The sequence below is a fragment of the Thunnus thynnus genome, chromosome 10 (assembly GCF_963924715.1).
Source record: "Thunnus thynnus chromosome 10, fThuThy2.1, whole genome shotgun sequence".
In the NCBI taxonomy this organism is placed as follows: domain Eukaryota; kingdom Metazoa; phylum Chordata; class Actinopteri; order Scombriformes; family Scombridae; genus Thunnus; species Thunnus thynnus.
Genome location: NC_089526.1, coordinates 16,532,893 through 16,559,129, shown reverse-complemented (window position 1 = coordinate 16,559,129; position 26,237 = coordinate 16,532,893). Strand labels below are relative to the sequence as shown.

The 26,237-nt window shown below is 41.1% G+C and overlaps 1 protein-coding gene across 1 annotated transcript; it reads left to right on the top strand.

Annotated features, from left to right (window-relative positions):
• The first annotated feature begins 95 nt into the window (after nucleotides 1–95).
• On the top strand, nucleotides 96–25,134 carry fam171a1 (family with sequence similarity 171 member A1). Its single transcript, XM_067601516.1, has 9 exons — nucleotides 96–737; nucleotides 9,652–9,879; nucleotides 10,530–10,622; nucleotides 14,393–14,551; nucleotides 15,200–15,376; nucleotides 19,207–19,323; nucleotides 19,544–19,658; nucleotides 20,725–20,842; nucleotides 21,174–25,134. Exons 1-9 carry the CDS (start codon nucleotides 629–631, stop codon nucleotides 22,728–22,730), a joined length of 2,673 nt encoding a protein of 890 aa, XP_067457617.1. The 5' UTR covers nucleotides 96–628; the 3' UTR covers nucleotides 22,731–25,134.
• Nucleotides 25,135–26,237: the final 1,103 nt, after the last annotated feature.

The window sequence follows — 26,237 nt, the reverse complement described above, 5'->3', positions numbered from 1 at the left end:
CACAAAATCATATTAGCTTCAGATAAACTTTTAAGAACATTTTTGCACTGAAGGAGGACTGTGGATCTTGTGCCCCATCACTTACAGTGTAAGTGCATCATGATGGGATCTTCTAATAACAATAATAACAGTATTAATGATTATGGCAAGAAAACCTGTGTCAATGTTCATTTGGGGCACCTGACTGTTTTAAGACAAAACTTGAAAAATTATGAACTCGTCCTTTAACTTATGAAATATCTACATCGGGCCGGCAGGTGGCGCTGGAGCTCCGCAGATATCAGCGGTGCTGCATGTGGAAGAAGCCGCCTGTTGGTGCTGTTCTTCTGGGGCATGCGGCTCAGAGGAATGGGGCCGTCTTCCTCCCTGACCCCGGCCCGTCGATGAAAAAAAAAAAAACCGACCGAGCGGCAAAAAGGGCTGGGGATGCACAACGGGACAGAGGAAACACAGCTTTACGGGCAAAAAAACAGGAATGCTGATGCTGCTAAACATGCAGTGTCGCCTCCTTTGCGGAATAAACCGAGTGTACGCTGATGTGGCCGCTCAGTGAGTTTATAACGGCGAAAGATTTGGCTGCTACTTTGATTTTTTTTTTAACCGTTTGCGTTGATAACACACATCTGCAATGATGCGGGCTGTGGACCGGAGCAGGATTGCATTACTCTTCCTTCTCCTCGGATACCTTTCCTCCATAGCTGACACCAAAACACTACCGGAGGACACAGCCACCGAAGGTAGAGTACATTACAGGTTTTAGCCAGCTTTTGCCCGGTCCTGGAGGACGACTAGCGGAGGGCTGTTTTGGTGGCTAACGGTGCCGCTAAGTTAGCCTGCTCGGATGCTGATGTGACCTAAACTTAAGCTAGCTGACCGTTAGCAGGTTAACTTCAACGTCTCTGAAATGTTTGTAAACCCCTAAGCCTGGTTTTCATTTTCTTCACTTAAACAAGCATCCCCCACCCACTTCAAACTGCTGTAGCTTTTTAAAAAAAATATCTGTGGAAAATATGCTGTTAGTGGTAACTTAGTAACTGAAAACATGTCCTTATTGTGCACAGTAATTTAGCCGAGGAGTGAGTCCAGCTCATTACAGTCAGTGGTCCAGCTGCTGGGATTTGTCAGACTGGGGTATCTGCAGGTGTTGAAAAGTCTTAAAAAGCATTGATTTAGGTCTCCTATTATTTTTTAAAAAAAGGCCTTAGATGGTGTTTAAAAGTCTTAAATTTAATTCATGAAGATCTTGAATGTTTTTTCTAGCCTGCAAAAGGAAAAATGTTAGTTATTAAATGTCTTTTTTTTATTTAATTTAAGCAAAACATGGCTGGAAAATCCCCAATTGTGTTGTTCCAAACCTCTGACCTTAATTTAATCTGCCTGTAGGGCTGGGCAACATATCAATATTATATCAATATCCTGATATGAGACTAGATAAAGTTTTAGGTTTTGGATATCATAATATGTTATAAGTTTTGTCTTTTTCTGGTTGTAAAGGCTGCATTACAGTAAAGTGATGTATTTGTATGAATTTACCAGATTGTTCCAGCTGTTCTATATTTTGTTTTTACCCACTTAGTCATTATATCCACATTACTGATGATTATTTATCAGAAATCTCATTGTGTTAATATTTTGTGAAAGCACTAATAGTCACTCCTGCAATATTGTCGCAGTATCTATATTGAGGTATTTAGTCAAAAATATCATAATATATGATCTTGTCCATATGGCCCAGCTGTACTATCCATCCATTCATCCATTCTTTATCTGCTGCTTATCCACGACCAGGTCATGATTAATGAGGTATTAATTATATTATTGGGAATGATTGTTATATACTGACATAAAATGTGAAATAAATTTAAGTAACATTTAATTGGCAAATAATCCCAGGCCTTGTTGGTTTTATTAATAAACTTTGTACTTTGTACTTTCATACTTTTACAGTGAAAAGGGTATTGGATGTTGTTAAAATGTGTTAAATTTAACTTGCCCTGTCAGATCATAGCAAAAGAAGAAAAGCTCTTTTTCTCTCTTTGTATGTGTTTGAGAAGTGGGAGTCAAATCTACACCTAAACCTTTAATAGTGTGCAGAAGTTGCTCTATTTGAACATTTTAACTTGACATTTTGTATGGAGAGAGCTGTGTGTCTGTGTGTTGTTTTAACCAAAAAGTCCTGTTTCAAGCAGATGACAGTCAGTCTTTTTCAGTTGAAAGGAATAATTGATGAGTTGCCAACTATTTTGACAATCGAATTCAAGTCATTTTTTTAAGAAAAAAATGTCAACATCCTCTGCTCTCAGCTTTTCACCTTGGGCTTTGGGAAATAGTGATCAACATTTTCTGACATTTTCGACAACTAATCGATGAATCAAGAAAGAAATCGACAGATTAATTGATCATTAAAATAATTGTTAGTAGCAGCCCTTATTGTTTTGTCCAATCAACAGTTAACCCTAAGGTAGTCTGTTTACTTTTGTCAAAGAAAACCAGCAAATATTCACATTTGTAAAGCAGAAATCAGTGAATTTTGGTCATTTCAAACAAGGGAACTGAATTATTTTCCAATACATTTTCCGTTGATTGATTGATCCAGTGATTGTTTCTGCTAAACCCTGAAGTACTTGTAAGGTAAGATAAGATAAACTTTATTGATACCATGCAGGGAAAGTACAAAAACAGATGCACAGTATAGATAACTTAAAAATACTAGAATACTTTATAGACTGAGGATCTACTAAACACAAAATGAAGCATGAAAAAACAACAACGAAAGGTACTAAATACTTTTGTATACTACGCTATTTTGATAATTGATTAATTGTTTAAGTAGTTTTTTAAAAGCAAAAAATGACAAAAAATGTCAAGCTTTCTCTGGTACTACAAACTGTGTAGAGACAAAAATAGTCAGCAATAATTTGAGGGGAAAAGACAGTTGCAATGAAAATTTATATACAGAAGTTGCACTTGAGGGTGAAGAGTATTTTGTCTGCAGAGAGCAGAATTAGCAGCTACTATGAGACGGATGTGGCGAGTGACTACATTAATTTTCCCCTCAGTCAAATCCATACGCCGAACTTTGCCAGATCCCGACCTGTAGAGCTTTGTCACAGGGAATCCCACGCGCCACAGCATCATAATCTTGCAAAGTTTAAAGGAAGCATGAGTCACAATAATCTGATGACATTTAATTCAGTCACTCACTTCAAAGCTGCCCTGTCATTGTAACTTCCATTTGTTTGATCCGTTTCTGTTATCTCTCACTTGCGTGCACTCGTGTCTCAGTCGCCTGTGCTCGCGTGCAGTTTTGGCTGGCCTACATTAGGTCCTCTCGCTGCAACTGTGTTTACAGTAGAAGTACGAATGTAAACGTACGGTAACTCTCGCTGTAAATCAAGTCAGGAGTTTGAAAAATGCACTGCAACGCCGACTTTTCTCTCACTCAATCAGTTCCTGATGTTTTGTAATTTTATGATCAGTTCAGTCCACCCAGGGAGTTTTTGAAGTAGTTCTGCTTTAAGGTTCGTCATCAGGTGTTTTTCTGCCTCATGAAAACAACACAACAAGCTCTGTTTAAGTTAAAGATCGAGATATAACTGCCTTGATAACTCGGAAGATCGTGATGCTTTGAAGTCTGTTTTGGCCTCCATCTCCTCTCTGTTTTCTGTTTCTCTCTCTCTCTCTCTCTCTTTCCGAGTTGTTCACTTTGCCTCAGATTGACCTTCACTTGTCCCTCCGGGGGTGTGTTCAGGTCGATACTGAGGATTTCTCCTGGTCTGTCCAGCAGACAACATGGATGAGTGGAGCCAGACAATCTGCCCGCAGATATAGATCTCACTCACATTACTGCTGCCCATAATAGGCATGGCATTGCATCTCCAACAGACAAACATTCGCTGGAGCTGGACAGGGGCTGCCAGGAAGTAGACGAGTCAAATCATATTGTCACCAGCTAGCCAAGCTTGATTATAATCATGAGATGCTGGTGTGAGTGCTAACAGAGGCCCACTTTGAAGAGGATACATCAGGTCCTGAGAAAGCATTGCATTTACGAAGGGACTCAAGTAGCTCCTTACTCAAGAGTCACAATCTGTAATATCTGCGTCATATTTGCAGTGAAATATTAATTGAAGTAAGATGAAGAGAACTTATTTATTCTCCAGTTTAAGAGAGGAGACCTGGTGATGTAACTGTGTCTCCTGCTGAGATAATGGGATTGACCGTTGCTGTCTAATCTTACTTTTAATCCAGATGAGAGAACATAGCAGGCTGAACGCCTATTGATAGTCCTTTCCTGCTTACAATGTCAGAGCTGTAGTTGTTTATTTTTCTAAACTATGCCTTTCATTTGCCTCTGCACCTGCGTGTTTCATGCTGGGACATGTTGAGGAGTTTTTCTTTGCCTTTTTTTTCCGAGTCCCTTGTCCTTGTTGGTGATTCATACTGTTTCTCATGTAATCCTCATTTTGTTTAGTATCCCACAGCATTTTAAAAGGTCTATTTTTCTGCTCACAACACTGAAAATCAGATGTTTGTTATTTATCTGTACAATACACAAATAGCTTCAACAACAGTGTTTTCTTTTGCTGTGGTTGAACAAGTTATTACATCCAGAAACACAAACAACAGTCTGTTGGGGCTTGAAGTTAAAATGACTTGCATGGTGTTATTCTCCCAGACTTGAATCCTAAACTGCATTTCTTTGTTTCTTGTAGTTATCATGTGATATGTTCAACCTGTTATTCGACAGAGGGGTATTGCTATTATATTAAACACGATGTCAATACAAAAATACTTTGAACATGAATTGTATCATCAATTTACTTTATTATTAAGACAAATTACCGATGTTTTGGCTTTTAATAACTGTTCCAGTGAAATATATTTGCTTTGCTGTGTCTGTCTTCTTACAATGTTACCATGATTTGTTGAAAATCTGAACTTTTTATAACCAAACCAGCTCCACACTACCGAAGTGAAGTCACTCCGTTTTTGAAACAAACTCCCCGACAGCATAGCCAGTAGCAGTGCTGCTAATGCTTTCAGTTCAGGCCTGCAACTATTATTTTCATAAACTGTCCCAATATTGTTAATATCATGATATTTATTATTTTTTTACATTGAAAATGATACGATATGACAGAGCACACACCTAATTAACTGACATTTTTTTAAAAATACCAAAAGCTTCTCTGTTGCAGCTTCACAAATGTGAAAACTTGTCTACATTTGTCTCTTTAATATTATTATAAATTATATTAACATCACTGACGTCACTCCAATAACGTATGATGAGCCATTGACTCTGAATGAGCAGTGAGCGCTAGCGTGGCTGCATCTACAAAACTGGTTGCAAGCTTTCCACAGAAAGCATCTGCTCCCCCCCTCCTCCGTTTGGAAGAACACCAAACCCCTCACACGCCCAGTGGAGGCCAACCATACCATGCATTTCCAGTTTATAACACCTCACTTCCACAGTGCAGAAATGCTTCCCTCCCTGAAACTCCTGATTAATACACAACAACACACCTTATTTAAGCAGTAGTGGGCCATAAAAACATGCACACACTCGTTCTGTTTTCCCTGTTTTCTCCTCTTAGGTCCATCTCTTTCTGGTCACAATCAAACACACACAACCACCCTGCTGCTTTGGCTGCTGTTGCCTGGGATAATTGGTCTGAGATCGCAGCGTTGGTCAGGCGAAATTCTCTTTGATGTCCTTATTCTCCATCTGGTACTAAAATACACGCAGATAAGGAGTCAACACAGCGAGAAGCAGATATGGAGGCACCGGTTTATGGTCATTCTTCATCTTCTAGGAGACTCCTAGCTTGTTTAACAATGATGTCACCGCACGGCTGATTTATTGGATGAAGATTGGGAGGGGACTGTTGCATTTGTGTGTGCTTGCATGTCAGTCTGGGCTCTCCCGGGGGAGTTCTTTTAAAGCGAGCACAGCTGGTACCCCTAACAACACATCACTGGGAGTGGGACAGGAAGTGAGGTCATGATCCCTCCAACGCACACACACACACACACACACACACACACACACACACACACACACACACACACACACACACACACACACACACACACACACAGCAAATCTTAGAGGCTGTGTGGAGTTTCTGTCAAGGGGAAATCCAGCCATCTTTTTTTGTTTTGCAATCCTTTGCTGTGACAGTGCAAATGTAATAAAGGGAGGAATGGAGTGAAGGGTCAGGAAGTGGCAGCAGAGCAGATCTTCACACACGCGGAGTAATGATGTGTTTGGTTTGAGATTGACACGTTGCTCTGCCAAACCTCGCCGCACACAGAAGCACCATGTAACTCACATCTCTACAAAGGTGTTATTTGGGATTGCGCAGCTCTGTTTTTAGGTGGAGTCTGCACTTACGCTGAACTCTTACCAGATTGTCAGTGGTTTCTTGTTGACCGCATGATCCCTGAGTGGGGGGAGGGGGATTTGTCTAGCCAGGGGTATGTATATGTTAGCGTGTGTGTCACGGAGGGTGGGGTTACAAGAAAGAGTTGCAACAAAATTCAGTTGCATCGAGTTTGGGGGAGGTGGGCATGTTCAGGTCAAGGGAGAAGGAGAGGGAAACCCTTTCAGCTTTAATTGAAAGGTCATCACAGGTCAACCAGCAAACAGTGATCAAACAAGGCCCACATTGTCATGTGTGCAAAGACTTTCCAAATACAGAAAGACAGCGTGGGCTTGTGTGGTTATGAAATTACAGTGCTTTTTGGGATAGGATGTTGAATTTGACCTTTTGTTTGTTGTACGGCTTGTGACATGTAGGACTTAACTATGTTTGAGCTGCTTGTTTCATTACAAACTATAAACTATATTAAGCTCTGCACAGTAGTTAATATGTGTGTGCACCTCTTTGTTTTGAATGTGGTATTTTGTTATCTGGTCGTATACCTAAATGGTTGTATGGAAGTTTCTTAAATGTCTATTTAGGCCCCTTTATACTGTGCAATTTTGTGATTTAAAAAGTTGATAATAGTGAGGGAAATGTATCTTTAGTTGTCGATTAAAAACTGTGAGCCTAGATCTCACTGTGAGACTCGTCCACTGACAACCACTTTAGCGCTTCGGCACCCAAAGACAGGCTTTCAGACCAAAATCCCACAATGTGACCTACGTTTACAAACCATCTAATGAGAATATGACATGAAATGATGCAGAATACACTGGCAAACTAGAGTAACTCTGCTGTTAACACATATTTACATATGGCTGCAGCTAACAATTATTTTTACTATTGATTAATCTGTCGATTATTTTCTCAATTTGGTAGATAAAATGTCAGAAAATGGTGAAAAATGGCCATCACTGTTTTCCAAAGGCCAAGGTGACCAACCAACAATCCAAAGATCATCAGTTTACTATCATAGAAGACCAAAACCAAACAAACCAGAAAATATAAATTCATATGATATCGTATTCATTTGCGAGGCTTGAACCGGATGATTTAGACTTTTTTTCACTTAAAAATGACTAAAAACAAATGATTATTAAAATAATTGGTGCTAAACTTTCTGTTGATCGCCTAATCATTGCAGCTTTGACTATATTTACCTCAAACTCTGCAAAATCTACGTTGCGTGTTGCCCTCCTCTCCTGGGTTACACACACACCCTCTCCTTTTGAGTCTTTATTGATGCATGAAAGTGTCAGCATTATGGCCAAAGCTTGTTTATCATTTTGCTTCATTTTCAGAACATGAGAGCGGTGCAGATGGATGGCATTTTGGATGGGATTTTCATTATTTATTTTCCTACTTACATCACAGCGCTACGATTCACCAGACATTCGTCACAATCTGATGTGCCTCAAAACTGATATCGTAGAGTCTGAATGAGGCAGGAGATTTTATTTGATCCATCTCTGTGTGACATGCAGTGAACTTGTAAGATTGTTGTTATTGCGTAGTCTGTAGACCTCTTTAGCGTGAGTGTTTTTCAATCAACAGGCAATTTTTGTATCCCTCATCTCCATTAGAGAAGGTGTTTATATATCCAGTTGTTTTTCCTCACTGGTCCAAGGCTTCTTTGAGAGAGGGAAATGGTCCATTGTTTTGGAGGGGAAGTGCCATTGGCAAGAATCCAGGAAATGGTCAGACGGCCGTGCCTTTGTGATTGTCCGGGACGTGGAATGCTGTCTCCGTGGATTGGAGGCAAAGGGCTTGGCACTGAAACAAAGCCCAGTTAAAGAGATGACTTTATTTAACCTCCTCTGCTCCCACCCCTCCCTACTGTAGACCCATTTTTGTCTTTTTTAGAGGGGGGACAGGGGATCTTTAGGGGGAGATTCCAAGTCAACAGTATATGATTGAAGTGGTATACGTCATCCGAAAGCTGGGAACCTGGAGATTAATTTGAGATGCAGCTCAGCACTGTGTGTCAAGTGTTTCTAGTCATAAATCTGTAATAAACATTGTGTTTTGGATAGGTGCCTATTCAAATTTTGAAAGTTTAGAGTGTATAAGGGCTTAGAACATTATGATGGCTGTCCCCATGATCAATTATGTCTCATAAGTTGTTGCAGCAATTTTTGGGTTGATTTGTTAAACAGTTTTGGTGCAAAATTTAACCATTTTTGACCACTCAAGAATTGATAAAAATTATCCTTCCAAAATACCTCATTAAGACACCAACAACTTGAGGAACACCATAGAAAAATTCATGATTTTATATCTAAAACTTTTGACATTTAGAGATTTCTGTAAGAATTGCACTTTTGGGCGATGGATGTCGAGCATTTCTGTTTTAGAAATTGCTCACAAACCTCCTTATTGTCAATATAGCTGGGAAAACCAAACATCCTCCGAATGCCCCCGGTCTCTAGTTTGTGGTTGTTAAGTTTCATGAGGCTGTGATTCCTAGAGGTCACTATAGATCATTTTATACAGTGAGGTCCAGTTTCAAAAAATGGTCTCACTACAATGAAATGACTACTATGGGGACTAACATCATCACACATGAATACAATTGGGCTCATTGAGTCCACAAGAGCTTTCCAGTCATGCCAAATTTATGCAATTTCAAGACTGTTCAGCAACCCCAGCATGCAGAAATATTCAAATACACCATTTTTAGAATAGGCAAAAATAACACATTTGTACTGCATGCAAAAAACTGCATAGTTTTTGCCTAAAACTCAATGGGACTAGCATGAAGTGGACGTGTCTGTAAAGGGCAGACTCATGGGTACCCATAGATCCCATTTTCATTCAGATATCTTGAGGTGAAAGGTCAAGGGACCCCTTTGAAAATGGTCATGCCAATTTTTCCCTTACCAAAATTTAGCTTAACATTGGAGCGTTATTTAGCCCCCTTCCCTAGACGCTAGCATGACATGGTTGGTACCAATGGATGCCTTAGGTCGTCTAGTTTTATGATACCAGTATCTTCACTCTTCACAGCTTTAAACTGACCGCTACAGCCTCTGAATTACAGTAATGTTCGTGTCCTTGTGGGATTTAAGAAGTTAACACAACTGTGATTATAATACCATTGTGTTTTATGTCTGTATATCACTTCCTGTCATGGTTGTCTGGAATGTATCTGCAGTTTTTTTGTCTCTTCACACCGACACAAAAATGTGCACAGTTAAGTAAACAGTCTGTTTGTTCACAGAGGTGACTCTGAGGGTTCACCTGAGTGATGCCAGCACTCATCAGCCCCTGGGAGGAGCCACCATACAGCTCTTCGCCAACCACACTTCTGTAACCACGGAAACCTCACTGGCTGATGGCAACTCCTACCTGCGCTTTCCCTACCGCCTTGGGACACTGCTGGTTGTCACCGCAACCAAACAGGGATATGTGCCAAACTCTGTGCCCTGGACACCCTCCAGATTACCTGGTAGGTGTGTTTACTGTGTATGTGTAAGCAAAAAAAAAGATATTTTTAAATGGGGATTGTTGGAGTAAACTATGTGTTTGAAAGTTATTGATTTCAATGTGTGCTGCCAGTTTAATGTGTGTGTGTGTGAGTTTGTGCCAGGTGTGTGAGCTAATGATGAGTGGAGTGCTCCATTACTAATTTATTACAGTAGATGCCAAAACCCAGCAAGGGTGCTGCTTAAGCTTCCCTTTCACAAACACACACACACTCAGAATACCTCCCAAGAGGCTGCAGTACAGTGTGTGTGTGTTAGTATGAGTGTGTGGCGGCGGGGAGGTGGACTGTGAGGTTATTATGAGCCAACGGAATGGCGGCCAATTGGATTATCACGCTTACCAGCTCTGAACAATAGAGGAGTGAAAGGAAGGAAGGAAGAGGGAAAGAAGTGCAGTTTGCTGGGTCAGAATTCTGTCCTGCACCACTGACAGGATAAAAGCAGGACTATTAAAAATGTATAAAGTTGGTTTGATGAATTATTATGTCTGATAGTCATCAGTAAGTAGGCAGGTAGATTGCAGCTTGTTTCCTATCTTGATTTTAGATTGTACAATTAATCTGGCAGTTAATGCACTGACAGTGCACACTATGTGGTTATGTTTGTGTTCCAGTATTTTCCTCCATCAGCTTGGACCTGCTACCAGAGAGAGCTGCTTCTCTGATGGTGTACGATGATGTTGTGGAGATTGTTTCAGACTTCCAAGGTAAATACAGTGTGTGCAGATCAATTTTATGCCTTTTATATTTAGCTATGAATACAGCTCACTGTTTTTGATTTTTAACAGTTTCCGCCCCAAATAAGTGATTTTATGTTCCCATTATGCATCTTAAAGTTGTTCTGTTTCCAGTTTGAAGACGACCTTGATCACTGTAGTTCCCTGCATGCAAAGAGGACAACTCAGAATGTACTTTAGCTAAAAGAAAGTGAAGTGAAAAATAGGAAGAACATGTAAATGAGCAGCTGAATATGCAGTTTTTACCAGTCTGTCACTGTAAGAAAAAAATAAACAGTTGAACTACAGAATATTTGTGCTGTAAAAGGTATGTTTGAAATAAAAATTTCACCCGATTTACATATTTTTAATCAAATTCACCCCCATTTTCTCCTATCAGTGTGAATAGGGCTGCAACTAACTATTATTTTCATTGTTGATTTAATTTGTACATTTTTTGATTAATCATTTAGTCTAAAAAATGTTTAAAAAATTGTGAAAAAAATTGCGCATTTTAGTCCAAACTTTAAGATTTTTAATTTACGGTCACATATGTCAAAGAAAAGCAGCAAATCATCACATTTGAAAAGCCAAAACCAGAGAATATTTGTCTTTTTTGCTTGAAAAATAATGACCATTATCAAAGTAGTTGCAGATTAATTTTTTATCGACTGACTAATCGTTGAAGATCTAAACTAAAATAAACAAGAATAAATTCACATATTTATTAAAAAAAAAACTTAAAATAATTAGCCCTAACGAACCTATTGTCAAGTGAGATTTCATGGATTAGATCATGAAAACGGCACACTCTGCTCTACACACACACATACACAGAAATATAAATTATGAGTCTGTCTTTGTTAGTCAGCTTCTTTGTTGAGGTGTGTGTAATTACATTAGATAAGGTTTTCTCATTCAGGCAGAATCAATTTAGTGTCTTTGTCCACTGGGTCTTTTGTGTGTCTGTGACTGACAAGGGAGTAATTAAAAGTGTCAGCTGTTGTCTGACTAAAAACAACTTCCCAGACGCACACAAAAGTATACAGACACCATTAACATGTAAACCTCTTGAGTACACACCGCCCACAGCACGTGCCTGAGCAGAGTGTAATTTCTGCCCTCTGTCCGACACACTGTGTTTGTCACGATGTTGTGAACTTGAGCGCCCAAGGGAGTGATAAACCTTGGCGTGTGGCACGAGGAAAGAGAATGAAAAAAGAGAAGGGGGTGGGGGGGGGTAGAGGAAGAAGAGGAGGAGGAGGAGGATGATACAGTATGTGCTGGAAAGTGGGGATGTGGGTGGAGCAGTCGGAGAGAATAGGGGAGAAAAGGGGGAAAGGGGGATGGGCAGAGCAGTGTCCAACAGAAGGAGGAACAGATGAGGTGAGAGAAAAGTGGAGGGAAAAAAGACAAGAAGAGTTGAGGAAGGGAACACACAAAGAACAGAAACAGGAAATTACATTCGCACCTGAATTTCAAGAACAAGCTTTACACTGAAACATGAAATTCAAAAGATGCACACGCTGCAGAGTCAAAATTATCACCTAAATTCATGTAGAACTAGAAACCCAAACACAGCGAACACTCGTATACAGCTGGATCTGTGTCTCACTGCTCAGGAATGTGCGCTCGGCACAGTCGGACCACAATGACATCACCTTGCTGAGTCCAGCTAGGTTAGGTTTTGGTTAGGTTATCTTTATTGTCCCACTAGGGGAAATTTGATTTGTAGCCAGAGTTCACATGAAGACACACAGAATACAAAAGGACGACATCAACGACACATCAACACAATAAATCACAGAACTAGTACAGGGAAAAGGAAATTCATACCAGGAACAAATGTGCAAGTGTGCAGATGTACAAGTGTGTAAATGTGCCAGGGTAGTGCAAGGAATGCAGCCAGAGTGCTATTTGCCATTAAGCGTATCAATAGCACTTGGGATGAAGAAGACATGGAATCTTTTAGTCCTCCAAATGGGTGCCCTGAAACGACGGCCTGATGACGGCTTAAACTCCATGTGGAGTGGATGGTCCTGGCATATAATATAGCATTAGCTCTCCTGAGGCTCTCCTCTCCTGTTGACCAAGAGCTTGGCCTGACTCCTCCCTGAAATCTTACTGGCCATTTTAACAAAACTTCCAAGTCGATTCTTATTGGACAGATTTAGGTTTTCAAACCAATCAGTAATACAAAAGGTTGAAACAGATGCAATGAAACTTCTATAAAAGAGTCATCATCTCAGAGGAAATGTTAAGAGTTCATTTTTCTCAGAAAAAAAAGTCTCTGCTGGACCTTTCTATATGCAGTTTTTACTGTTTATTTCACTTTATGTAGAATTTATTAATAGCAGACAGAGCCTACTGGATGGGAAGCAGCCATGGGGAGAAATGAAAAGGCAACAATTAATTGCACTGCACAGTATCTGAAAGAAGCATCACACTGGCAGAGAAAAAAAGTCGAGCAAGGCATCACTTTATCGATCCGGAGTTACCTCCATTAAGCCTAATTTGATGGCTGAATTTATAAAAAAGATTTAGGTGGAGAAGAAGGGTAGAAAATTGCCTCGTAAAACATCCTGAAACAACATCAGTGGGCTGTCAGGTGAAAACATTGTAGCTTAAATTTGAAGTTTTGTTGGATTTCTCAGCAAAACTGAACAAGAAAAACTCACTTTGACATCCTCTGTTTTATGTAGAGATGGAGAACTATATATAGATCTGTATTTTCTTGAACATATTGGTCTCAAATGCCATTAATGAGGTAACAGCACATATAGCTTACAGTACTTATTCTTAAAATCCAAATAGGAACCATAACAGGATAAGTCTGGCAGCTTTGCATATAATCCCTTCTGTCAACAAATCACATGAAAAGACCAAAACCAACAATGCGTTTGTCTGTCTCGAATACTATTCAACTTCCCTGCCATGTCTGTAGCATTCAACCCGAAGCTCATTTGCTCCTAAATCTTTAAAAACTTGTCATAAATGTATAGTTTTATTTCTAAAAAGGCTCAGTATGTTTCCTTAATCAGGGCACGTTTTTACGAATGTTACTCAAACAAGAGTAAGTAGCGCATTTGTTGGGGACTATTTTTAGCAGCGGATTAAGACTCATTTGGTTCACTAGTCTAGTGAGTATTTACGGTACCAGGACGGCGTACAGTATGAGGAATTGACTCAAAATAGACTACAGTGCCCATGTTCTTTGTAATGTTTTCCAGTGCAACAGTGTGGCTCACTGATGTGTTTTTCATAGTTTCTGGACAACAATGGAGGTTTATGGCACAGAAGAATAAGCTATATCAGACTTTGGCTACCAAGTTTATTGAATTCATTGTTGGTTTTGGTCTCTTGTGGAATTTGTAGCAACAATAAGTTTCACAATAGCATGCAAGAGGGATAATAGCTCTATAATCACAACTGAAGATTTAATTTTGGTGTATTTTGCACACCTAACAATTTAAAGTACTATAATGTTAGCGTTGTTTATAACACACAGAACAATATGATGTACATTTTTGTTAACATCTGAAAAATTAAACAAACTAGTCCTCTTTTCTTGGCTGGTTTGACTTCCGATCAGACATTTTTTATTTGTCATCCCCTTCTCCCTAGTGTCAACTATCACAATGAAGGTAAAATATAATAAATATAATAAAAAAAATTAATAATAATTGGCTAAATCCCGACACTCTAGCAACACTGGATATGTATGTAGTATTCTGACATCTGTATGTCTGTCACTCCACAAGGTTTCAGGGGCCAGCCCAGAGTTCATTTCCAGCGCAGAGCCCTGAGTCTTCCCTCCAACACATCCTACGCCAACCTGACCGCTCTGCTCACCGTGGCCACCTCCCCTTCGCACATCCAGCACTTCCCCTACCTGCAGGTCCTCGCTGGCAACGGCACAGGTGAGGCCTTGAAGATGGTGACCACACAGAGGAGTTAAATGCTCCATCATAGAAATAGGGCCAAGGAGAGACGGGCACAGATGACAGTGGAGAAGGCTGCTGAGTGTGGGGGGGGTGGGGAGTGAAGACCAGAGGCAGTGGTACATCAGAGAGACACTACCCTGGAGAGGCCTCTCTATCTGACCTCCTGAAACACAATAACCCCTGTGTGTGCGCTCTGTTCTAACACAAGCCCCGTGCCTGCAGTCCCTTCCACATCTTGGTGTGTGTGTGTGTGTGTGTTGTATGAATTTGTGTGCACTCTTTCTCCTTCAGCTTGAATACCCCTCAAAAGATCCCCCTCCCCACAGCAAGTACCTTCTCCCTCCGGACAACACAAGCATACTTGTGCTTTGTGACACTTTCCAACCTCACATTCTCTCATTTTTTTTCACTCTCCATGCTGTTTCCTTCTTTCCTGTCTTTCCCTTGTTTTCTTTCCTGTCTGTCTTTCCCCTGACAACTCTCCTTTATCTACGGTGTTTTATGTTACTCCACCCCCCGCCGTCTGCTCCTTTCTCTGCTCCCCCCCCTTCCTGCGCACCTTACTCCCACTCCTTTCCTTTTTGCTGCATTTTTCTCTCTTACCCGCTCCTGCTTCTCTCACAGGGACAGAGAAGAGGTTTGAGTTGACTCCTGTAGCAGCCGTTTCTGTTCACTTATTGGCCAGCGACGCAGTGGAGCTGCAGGTGACTGAGCCAATCACGGTCTCCGTCCCCCTCCCGGCTGACAGCGGCCTGAAAGAAAATGATCACATCCCTGCTTGGAGATTTGACCCGCGCCTGGGTATGTACTGACAGAAACACACACACAAAGCTTTCCTGACTTTGTAAACACGACTCCAGATATCTCATTTAGATATCTCTGTTTGTTTGTTCCACAAAGATCTTTGAAAAATAACTTTTTGAAAGTGCAGTGCTGTAGCAGAGTTACCTCATATGTATATGAGACCTACTTTCATGGGTTAAATGATTTGTGAAATTATTGGAAAAGGAGCATTAACCCGAATCACATGCACATTTGCACGCTGCTGCCAGGTCACAGTTTGTAGCTGTGTGGCAGAGGAATGAATGAATTTATTCATAAGGTCATGAAAAAAAATGACCAACATACGGTACCACATTAATCTGCAAATCAAAACACAAATACTGCCACAAATCACAAGATTGGACCGCGGATACATAATCTTCTTGAGCTCAGTCAAATCCTGAAATTAACTGAACAATGGTGCTGGCTTGGACAACCAAGACCCTCAAGCTTCTCTGGACTCACAGATTTATTTCACCAATTTAAAATGTTGTCAGACATCCCGCATTGTGACCCACCCAGTTCCAGTTGGAGCTGAAAGACAGTGATTAGATCATCAGTTGAGTCAGACGTGTCCGCACTACAAAACATCCTTCTCCATGTACATTAGTCTCACATTTCCAGAACTACTGTATCTCCATAGTACTTTTGTGCTGTGCCAGTGCAGGAACAAGGTTAGGACCCATTATAATTCTTCTGGTAAAGTAAATGTACTGGGTTGTTTATCTAGAGCTGAAACAAGTAGTCAATTAATCACTAAGTAGTTCAACAGAAAAATCGTTGGAGTCATCTTTAAACCTGCAATAACTGATTTTTTTTTTTTTGGGCCATTTGGGGGCAGAAGAAAAACAATGTGAGATCACAACACTGACATCAGCTCAGACTGTGAATAAAAATTGATGTAGCGAGGTATGACGTCACACGGCAGGTATCTTAACCAAGTAACTTACAGAAATATTGCAACAGCCGTCCAACTCAGAGAGTCCCGGGGAGAGCAGCAGGTGAGCAAACTGTCAGTCACAGCGTTCAATCAACACCCACATGGCAGACACCAAAGCTAAGTCTTCAAATCTTTCAAAATGAAAACCAGCATGCTTTTTAGAGGGCCTGACTTTAGAGATTGAGGCCATAATGACTTGTAGGGGAAAAATTATTGACTTAGTATTTCAAGAGCGTTCATGCTTTTTGAATGAGAGTCAGTTGGAGCCAATATCTAGCAGCCCTCGGTAGTGTTGCACTTAAAGATACTTCTGCATCGCCTTCAGCCTCAAGCCGTGGTAGTTGTGGTAGTTGCGGCTTGCATAAATGCCTGCTGCAGCTGAAAATTGCACTGGTGAGAGTGGTAAGACCAAATCAAAACTGTAAAATGCACCGTAGAGCTGAGGGTAACTGGTGAGTCGGGTGATGATATCCGTGGGTTTGTCACTAATGCTAAAACTTCACTAGTTTTTTTTTTAATATCTTTATGATAGTAAACTGAATGCATTTGACTTTAGGACTGTTGGTTAGACAAGACACACAATTTGAATATGTGATGTTTGGCTCTGAGAAATTGTGTGTTCATTATTTTCTGACTTTTTTTATAGACCAAATGACTCATCTATTAATAAAGAAAATAATCTGCACTTGAATTCATAATGCAAATAATTGGTAGATGCAAAATTATGCAGGTAGAAAATGTAATTTTGACATATACAGTTGACACAAATACAAGGAAATCCCTTTTTAGATGACGCATTTCCATGTCAACTAGAGAGGAGAACTGGAAAAAGCAGACAACAGTAGTAGCTAAATGGACAGAAGCTTCCCCTGGAAACCACATGTGTTGAGTCAGACTACATGAACATTAACGGGAATAAAAGACTACTTGTGAGGGGCATTAATGTCATCTACATTGAACATTTGTAGCTCTGAACTGCATGTGTGATGAGAGTAACATTTCTCTTAGACTATGTATAAAATATTTCTGCTAAGCAAGGAACATTTTATTAGGCAAATTGATGCTATAAATCTAGTCCGTCTTTGCTCTTGTGATAGTTTTAAGGACGTCAAGGCTCATTTTAAAGTGCCCAAAGTATCAACATCCAGAGCTTATAAAAAGGGGCTTTGATAAAAGCTGAAAGAACACACACACACACACACACACACACACACACACACACACAGTCGTAGCCTACGCACAGCCTGTAGCAGAGAGTATTTCCACAACAGAAGCCATCCCCGGACCCCTCTCCGGGCTACATCTTGTGTTCCTTAGCAACCCACCAAATAAGTAACACAACAGAGTGGCCCAGCTCCTGATTGAATTTCTTCTCTGAGCAGTTAAGTGTGTGAAATGTGTGTGTGTGGGTGGTTATGTATGTGTTAAACCAAGGATAAAAAAACAGACGCAGACAGAAAGAACTTTGAAATCTGTCTGATGCCTGTTGGAGAAATACTTCAGGCTGATAGAAAGGTTCTTCACAAAAAAGCCAGTTTTGTTTACAAAGTGCGCACATGGACGATACACACACACACACACACACACACACACAAACCTGTTTATCTTGTATAGCTGACAACCTCTCATGTTTTGTTAGATGTTAAGCGAGCACGGGGTGAAATGATGTCATATATGAATAGATCATATTCACCTGGTGTGTGTGTGTGTGTGTCTGTGTCTGTCTGTCAGTCATTCATGAGCAGACACACCTTCATCCTAAGAGCAGTCTGATGATGCAAAAGAGGACAGCTTCCTCACATGAACAGACTACAATCCAAAAAAAGAAAGACCCGTTGTTAGCTGTGTTGACTTTGCATGGGCGAGAAGCAGCAGTAATAAATGAGCCATATTGACAATATGAATGTTTGTGTTGTGGAGAGGCGGTTGCCAGACTCTCTGTTGTGTTTTGTATGAAGGCGTGGGAACAGAGTCATTAAATGTCACTATTAAACAGGTCAGTCACACAGAGAGGACTCCCTTGTGGAAACGATTCAGACAGTACCAGGTTGAATCCAGGCAGGGCTGGGCAGAAACAGAGAGGTGCTGAGTCACACCGCCTCTCTCATGTCTCTCTGCCTCTCTTTCCCTTATCTCTCCTTCCACTCCTCCTCTTCATCCGCACTTATTTCCTCTCTGTGTGATGTTTTTTTCCCTTTTAACATCTCTTGTATATTTGTCTTCCCTCCTTGTATATCCTCTCCTTCCCTTTTTGTTTCCTCCCTCCTGAAGATCGGTGCTGATTCCTGACTCCTTCATGTTGCTTGATGTTGTATAACTGCCTATAAAACATAGGAACAAGAGTCACTCTCACCATGCTAGCCCTTAGACCCCAGAGGAGGGGAAGTGTAAAGGCACATCTGAATGTTTCCTCTTGGAGCACATTTACTGTGAGCCAATCAATCAGTGCCTTTTGGCTTTGTTGTGGTTTTGTTACTGGCACTGCTGGAGCTGCTATTGTGCTCAGTGTTGTCCCTTTTCATAGACTCTCTTCCATTTGACTGCATGCTGCCTCCCTGTGGATGAGTTAAGTACTGCCAAAGCACTTTTCTCTCCTCTCTCAAGCTCAAGAGTTTGAACAGGCGGTTTACCATCTATTAATGGAGAGTTTACTTCTCTCACATTAACAAATAGTTTGGCCTTAAATATAAATAATTTACCGTTGAAAGGTAGCTAAGTGGAGTGCTGCTCTGTCTATACTGAGTTAATCAGAGTCAAGTGGGAGCATACCAGTTTTCACTTTGTTGCTTCCGCGCTCTGTAAAGGTAGCTCTAATACAGAATAATTGTTGATAAATTCGATTTCAAGCTGTGATTGTGTGTGTTTGCAGGCGCCTGGATAAAGAGCAGTTGGGGTCATGTGCAGAGGGAGGGCAACCAGCTTAGTCTGACCTACATTGCTCCTCAGCTGGGGTATTGGGTGGCTGCAATGTCGCCGCTACACTCAGGTGAGAATCACAGTCTACTATTTATTTTACAATATACACATTCTAACACCTTTTGCATATCATATAATTGCTAATGATTTCACATAAGTACACAAAGTTGCAGAAAGTTTTAGAGTATACAGTCATATTCTTGAGTGAAACTGAGAATGAACCTGAAAATTAGTTTCTTTCTAAGCTCATCTTGTACTGATTTCTTCTCCACTTCTTGTTCTTCCAACAGGTCCAGTGGTTGCGAAGGACATCAGCACATACCACACAGTGTTTCTGTTGGCTATACTGGGAGGAATGGCTCTCATCTTGCTCTGTCTGCTCTGCATCCTTTTGTACTACTGCAGGTGTGTGTGACACTTTGATATGGCCTGATCATTCTCTCTAATTTTCACAGTGATGTGTCACATATTAAAGACAGTCAGAAGTTGCCAGATTTGTCACAAGAAAGAAGAAACAAGTGAACTATTTTGACAGTGTCAGAAATATACAGTGATGTGAGGCGGTGCCTATGGCTGCTTACATGTAAATATACAATACCTTACAGCTGTTGGCTCACTCTCATTTATTAGTTTTTCATTTGTCACATCAGTACCAAATAAATCAAAATACAAGGAAATAAAAGCAGCAGGTCACATTGGATAAGCTGTCCTGGTTGCAGCACAAGATGTGTAGCGAGTGGAAATGTTGGGATCCATGTTAGGGTTAAAGGTGCAGTATGTAAGAATCAGAAATTCCTTCTCATTAATGACACCTTTGGCTGTTAAGTGAGCTGCAGTCAGCATCCTGTTGCTCACACTTGTGCTCCATCAACACGAGCAAGCAGCGGCGCTAACGTTAGCCAGCTAAAACCACAATATCACAATAAATTTCACATGATTGGCAGTAATGTTAGCTTACCTGACTCTGTGTTGTGGTTGGTGTCATTTGTTGATGTTAGTGGACTCCATTTCTAAGCTACCAAGCCACTCGGGAGCGAGCATAAATGTCACATCTTTTGGATTTTCACGGAAAAAATGGGCAGAGTCCTTCACATAGGAATGAGTCCACAGGTTAATATTATAGCAATCAAGAAAGTCGGGGGAAGGTCTCTTTTTTTTTTTAAGTTACATTACAATCCGTTCACTCATTGGCAATAGAAAGTGATTAATACATGTCAATTGTTTCACGATTCTTACATATAGCACCTTTTAATTAAATGTAAACAAAGCTGACTGGCACTGCACCAGTATAAGTGCTATACTGCAATTATAAGCAAACAAGGAAAGCGGTCATCTAATCCAGATCGTGGTTGGAACAAAATGTTAGACAAAGTGTGTTTTTGTTTATTGTCGCCACCAGCAATATTTGTTTATCAAAGTATTGATTATTCTGAGCAAACCACAACTTCTGCTGTGTCTCTGTGTTCTGCAGACGTCGCTGTTTGAAGCCTCGAGCATCTCACCGCAAGCTCACTCTGTCCTCCGGTCTAGACAACAGTAAGAGGGACCAAGCCACCTCCATGTCCCACCTGAACCTCATCAGCAATGAGGTACGTCGGACTTTCAGAGAATTGTTCAATCACCAGACTGTTCTGCCTTAGAGAATATTTAACAGAGGGAGCACTTCCCTTTAAAAACCAGGACAGTTTGGTTGAAGCCAGTGTCCCCAAGTAAGAAATGTATTTACTGTAAGTTGTGTCTTAGCGTTCTTGTGATAGGCAGAAAAGGCAAAGATGAATTTCTCAAATCAATACCGTCAGAAAAATGCTCTCTCTGTTTTTGTCTGTGATAAAATGACTTAAATGTGATGCTTTCTTTTCTTACTGTTATATCTCAAGTTCACTATCCAAAATTTCTTAAACTTAAATATTTTTTCTTTAGGTGCAGCTGGAACTTGTTTCCACAGCAACCGAGCCCGACATGACCACACCGATGCTGAAGCCTTCCTCATACGAGCAACAAGACAATCAACGTCAACACAGCCTAATCCACCACAGCAAACACAGCCGCTCTTCGCTGGGCAACAACAGCCATCACGGCTCATCTCTTGGCAACCTGACGCCTCGCAGCAGAGACTACCGGCAGTCTGTGGAGACATTCCAATTAAAGGCCGCTGTCTCATGCGGAACAGACCGGGGCTACCGTCAATCATACACCTCCGTCTGCTCATCCAGCAACCATATTTCAGATGGACTGTTGTTAGCCAATCACGGACAGGTGTCGGCTAATCACCTAAGCAATGTTGGGGTTGTTGACTGCATCTCCCCTTGCTCTCCTCCTCACTCCCCCAGTAGAGGGGAGGGAGGTGAGTGCAGGGCTCCCGACTACCTTCTGTCCCGGTCTGTGGACCACCTAGAGCGCCCTAGTCCCCCGTTGCTCTCCCAGCCGGGCCAGCTGCTCTGCTGTGGATCTGTGGACCTGCTGAGTGGGGGGGAAGGCTACCCGAGGGTGCGTCCTACGCTGGTGATCCCAGCACACTACATGCGCCTCCCTGGGGAGCACCCTCTATCTGGTCAGGCCCTCCTGTTGCAGACTGACCAGCAGAGTGACTTGGAGACCATCCAGGCTGAGCTCAATGCCTCACACTCCCAGCAGCCCCTGGGGCAGACCCCCACTGACCACACCCCAGGTCCCGCCAAGCAGGGTGAAGGAGAGAAGCTCGGCCTGTCGGAGTCTCTGTCAATTCCAACAGCTCTCGGGGAAACAGGTCTTGTGGAAATAAACAGCGAGGACACCCTGCTGGCTGAAAAGACTTTAATGGAGCTGCGAGGAGGGAAGCCTCTCCCTCACCCACGAGCCTGGTTTGTCTCACTGGATGGACGCTCCAACGCTCACATTCGCCACTCTTATATCGACCTTCAGCGGGCGGGGTGCCACAGCAACACGCCAGGTGCAGGAGTTCAGCAGGGTAGTGGCAGTGGCGGGAGGCGGGGCAACGGCACCGACGCCAGTCTGGACTCCGGTGTGGACCTGAACGAGCCAAGAACGGGCCGCAGGGGGAGAGACGCAGAGCGTGAGGAGAGAGAGATCGAGAAAGACAGCTCGAAGGGCACAACACCAGCCGTGGCTTACACCCAGCTGGTGTATGTGGATGATCTGGAGGGCGGAGGCAGCGAGGAGGAGACGCCCAAGTGCAGCCCCCAGGACAGCAAATTAGGGCCCGTCTTGTCAGATAAGGCGGAGGGTCAGAGAGGGGATCAGGGTAAGGGAGACGCAGAGGGCGTACGAATACAAGAGGAACCCCCCTCACTTTCTTCTTCATCCCCTGCTTCTCCTCCTCCCCTGCCGACACCAGAAGGTGTGACTTTTAGGACTGATCACACGCCGCTGTCAGTCTCTCCCGATGACGACGCAGCACATGAGGACGGAGAGGAGGAGAAGAAGAGCCCCTGGCAGAGGAGAGAGGAGCGACCCCTGCTGGCCTTCAACCTTAAATGATCCACGGACGACCACTTAATCACGACTCCCCTCTGCCCAGCCCGTAACGTGAAGGATATATCCATTTAAACTGAAGCCCTTTGTTCTTGATATAGCACTGAGAAAATACTTCAGCACTGGGATCCCTTGTAGTCCAGAAATGAATTCAGATCCTTCACAATCTTCCACATCCTCTTTTATGAAATAACCACTGTCGTACTCCATGACACACTACATAAACAATTCACTTTTTAGGCATGATGTACACATTGCCTGAGGGAGACGTTAGAGGCAAGAATATTTTATGCACAACAAATATATGCCTTTTTTTTTTTATAAATAGCCTTGTAAGCATAAAGGAACTGTAGTAGAAACAGTTTGATGGGTGGTTCTCACATATGAAAGACTGCAGGAACCTTTTTTTTCTTGAGCCATATTGGCCTCAGTCCACTGACCATAAAAGCTGGGAGAACACTAAACTCATTTAAAGTGAGATTATAACCACAATTAGGCCACGTTGACTGATTTTTAAGATTGCAGAGTGTCTGCAAAAAACAGCAGGTGATTCTAATCTTTTCACAGTTCACAGTTAACAAATCTCATGCAGAGCCAAACCAACAATGAAGTCATCCTACTTACAGGTATTGTGTTTGTATCCAAAGTCTGATATATCTTATTCCTCTGTGCTGTAGACCTCCGTTGCACTGGGTGACATGTGCCCTCACCCCAAAGATTATGAGATTATGGTCACATTAGTTTGTTATTTAGAAATGGCTCCAGAGACTAATAAAAGGCTCAAAACTAATCGCTTTTATGAGTGGAGTTGTAATGAAGGAGCAGGTCACCCAGTGTGGCTCATTGACATGTTTTGACGGAGGTCTACGGCACAGAGGAATCCGATATATCAGGCTCTGGATACACACACAATACTTTTAAGTAAGTTCATAGTTGGTTTGGCTCTTCACATGAGATTTGTTGATGATAAGAAAAATATAGAAACTCGCCAACTTCCTTTAAGTCTTCTAACATGTTCCTGAGTTTAGTGAGATCAGTACGGCAACAATCACTCCAGACATAAACGTGTAAATCCTGTGCTTTGAATGTTTTTTTGTTTTTTTGAGTATATTGCTAGAATTTAATCTAGCTGTAATCAGAAAGTTGTTTATACATGAACTACACGGAGGGGTTGGGGGGGGGGTGCGTTTTTGGACTGAAGAAATTAAACCACTATCTGCACTGCAGTGTAATCAGATAATGTGACACACCACTATGCTGATGGGTAAGGATATAATACCACTACTATACTGTAGTTCTTCCCAAAATAATTGTGAGATGTAATAATATGAAGGGTTTTGTATCCGTTGAACCACTGACTGGCATATTTTGCTCTGAAGGCTATGCATCACTTTTATACGGCTGCTTGAGATGCCTTTTTTTTGTAATTTTAATCACTATTGATTTTAATTGCCAACATGAAGTATTTTACCCGAAAATAGGCTATTTTATTTTTCTTCAAATATGTTAAGGGCTTTTCTTCTTCACTCGCCTTATTGTTAGTTACAAAAACACACATGATGCATACCTTTCACCTGAAACCAAACGATTTTTGCTTGCTTCATTTCACCTTAATTTTTTTTTTTACCATTTCCTCATGTTCCAAGTGCCTTTGAACAAGCTGACTCTACAACAGATTTGTGGAACAGATGACCTTATTTATATATACCTTTTTTATTTATTTCTCACCTTCTTTTGCCTTCAGCTTTTCTCCTCTACCTCAGCCCTCCCTTTCTCACCCACTCGTGAAAGAAAGCATGCAGTAAACTTTCCTCGGCACTAGCATTATTACAAGCTACACTGCAAGACATCTTATAAAATGTCTACCAGCTGCTGCAATCGTAAAATTCTCCACAATAATCAGCAATCTCTTGGAGTAAGCAGTCAAGGATTTACAGAAGTTTTCAGTGTAGCTCGGGGATAGATAAAGCAAAAGTGCGATTGTATGTGAAGCTAAACTGCAGGTTGTTTCAGTGCATTTACTTGTTTTTTTTTTTGTGTGTGTTTTGGAGGGTGAATGTTTGTCTCGAATGTGTTTTATGTGCACCTGAGTGGTGGTAGCGTCCATATGCGATGCTGCCGAGCCTGAGTTTGTCCACATGAGAGTGCTGAGAAATAATCAACATACATCCACTCGAGGTTCATATAGTTATAGCAATCATATTACAGAGTGTGTATAGTCCTTTCTTTTTCCTCTACTCGGTTAAAATGACGTGTGAGTCGGTGTTGTGAATGGCCTCTTCTCTCATAGTATCCCAGTGCAACCTTCCAATTCTAGGGTGGAGTTGCAATACAGCATCCTGAGTGTGTAAAATTGGTTGCTTGCATTATATTTGAAGCCTATTATTCTGAATAAACAGCCAAACTGGAATGATTTGTGTGTGTGTGTATGTGTGTTTGTGTTTGCATAACTGAACAAATATGAAAAGGGATCCTTTACAGCCTGAGAGTTAACACAATTTTTCATGTCTGGTCATTGATGCTTCACATTTATTATGATTGTGTTTTCTTTAGGAACCTCCGCATGACAGATTGTCAGGATTGAATGCTTGCGATATCAAACATCTCAATATGTGTAATGAAATACCTTAATGTGACAATACTTTGGGAATATTAAAAGGAAAATGTGTTATGAATTAACATTATATTAAGGAAAAGTACTTGTTAAAGTACTATTTTTTTTGTTACACTGGGATGAGACAAAAGTTATATCTGAATTAGGTGCCTTTTTACAGTTATTTCAACCTCTGTTTAAGTCATTTATGTTTCACATCATTCCAGCTGAGTGCCATTGTTTTGTCATTGTTGTATGTTGTTTGTACTTTATATTGTGTATCCATGGGCTTGAGTTTTGAAAAATGTTCAGTGGTAATATTTTGATAACCAAAAAGAATTAGAGTATTTTCACTTAGTCTCTTTGTGTAAGTAAAATATGATAGCAAATAAATACCCTAGAACATAAAGCCCTCCCCAAAACATGTTAATTGGTTTCTGGTAATTTGATTAATTGCACATCTGTATGTGAATCTACACCACTAAAGTACAATATCAGCAAAGATAGTTTTTGAATTATCTAATGTTATGAAACTGTCTTATAGAGTGGTCCTTTGTCAAAATCTAGTTTTAAGACCGATATGTTTTAGTTTATGTTGTGCTCTCATGGTTCATACTGCTAAATAAAGTTGCATTTAATCAAATTACCACAAATTGATTCACAGTAAATCTGGGGCCAGGTATTATTTCAGCACAGGAGCACTGGTTGGTTTAAAACTGCCAGGGGTGCTGTACTTAAAAGACAAGTTCACTATTTTTCAAGTCTTAAAACAATAGTTAGGCACCAAAATGAAAGTTTAAAAAATATTTTTGCTATAATCATTCCTCTTATTCACACTGACCATTGTGTTTTTCAGTCCTGGTCCTGCATGTTGTTTCCTGGCTCCAACACACCTGATTCAAATGAATGAGTCGTTATCA

Coding starts and splice junctions, on each gene's coding strand:
- fam171a1 (XM_067601516.1), top strand. CDS start 629: ATGATGCGGGCTGTGGACCGGAGCAGGATTGCATTACTCTTCCTTCTC. Junction 14,552..15,199: donor CCTCGCTGGCAACGGCACAG/GTGAGGCCTTGA, acceptor CTTCTCTCACAG/GGACAGAGAAGAGGTTTGAG. Junction 19,659..20,724: donor ATCCTTTTGTACTACTGCAG/GTGTGTGTGACA, acceptor TGTGTTCTGCAG/ACGTCGCTGTTTGAAGCCTC.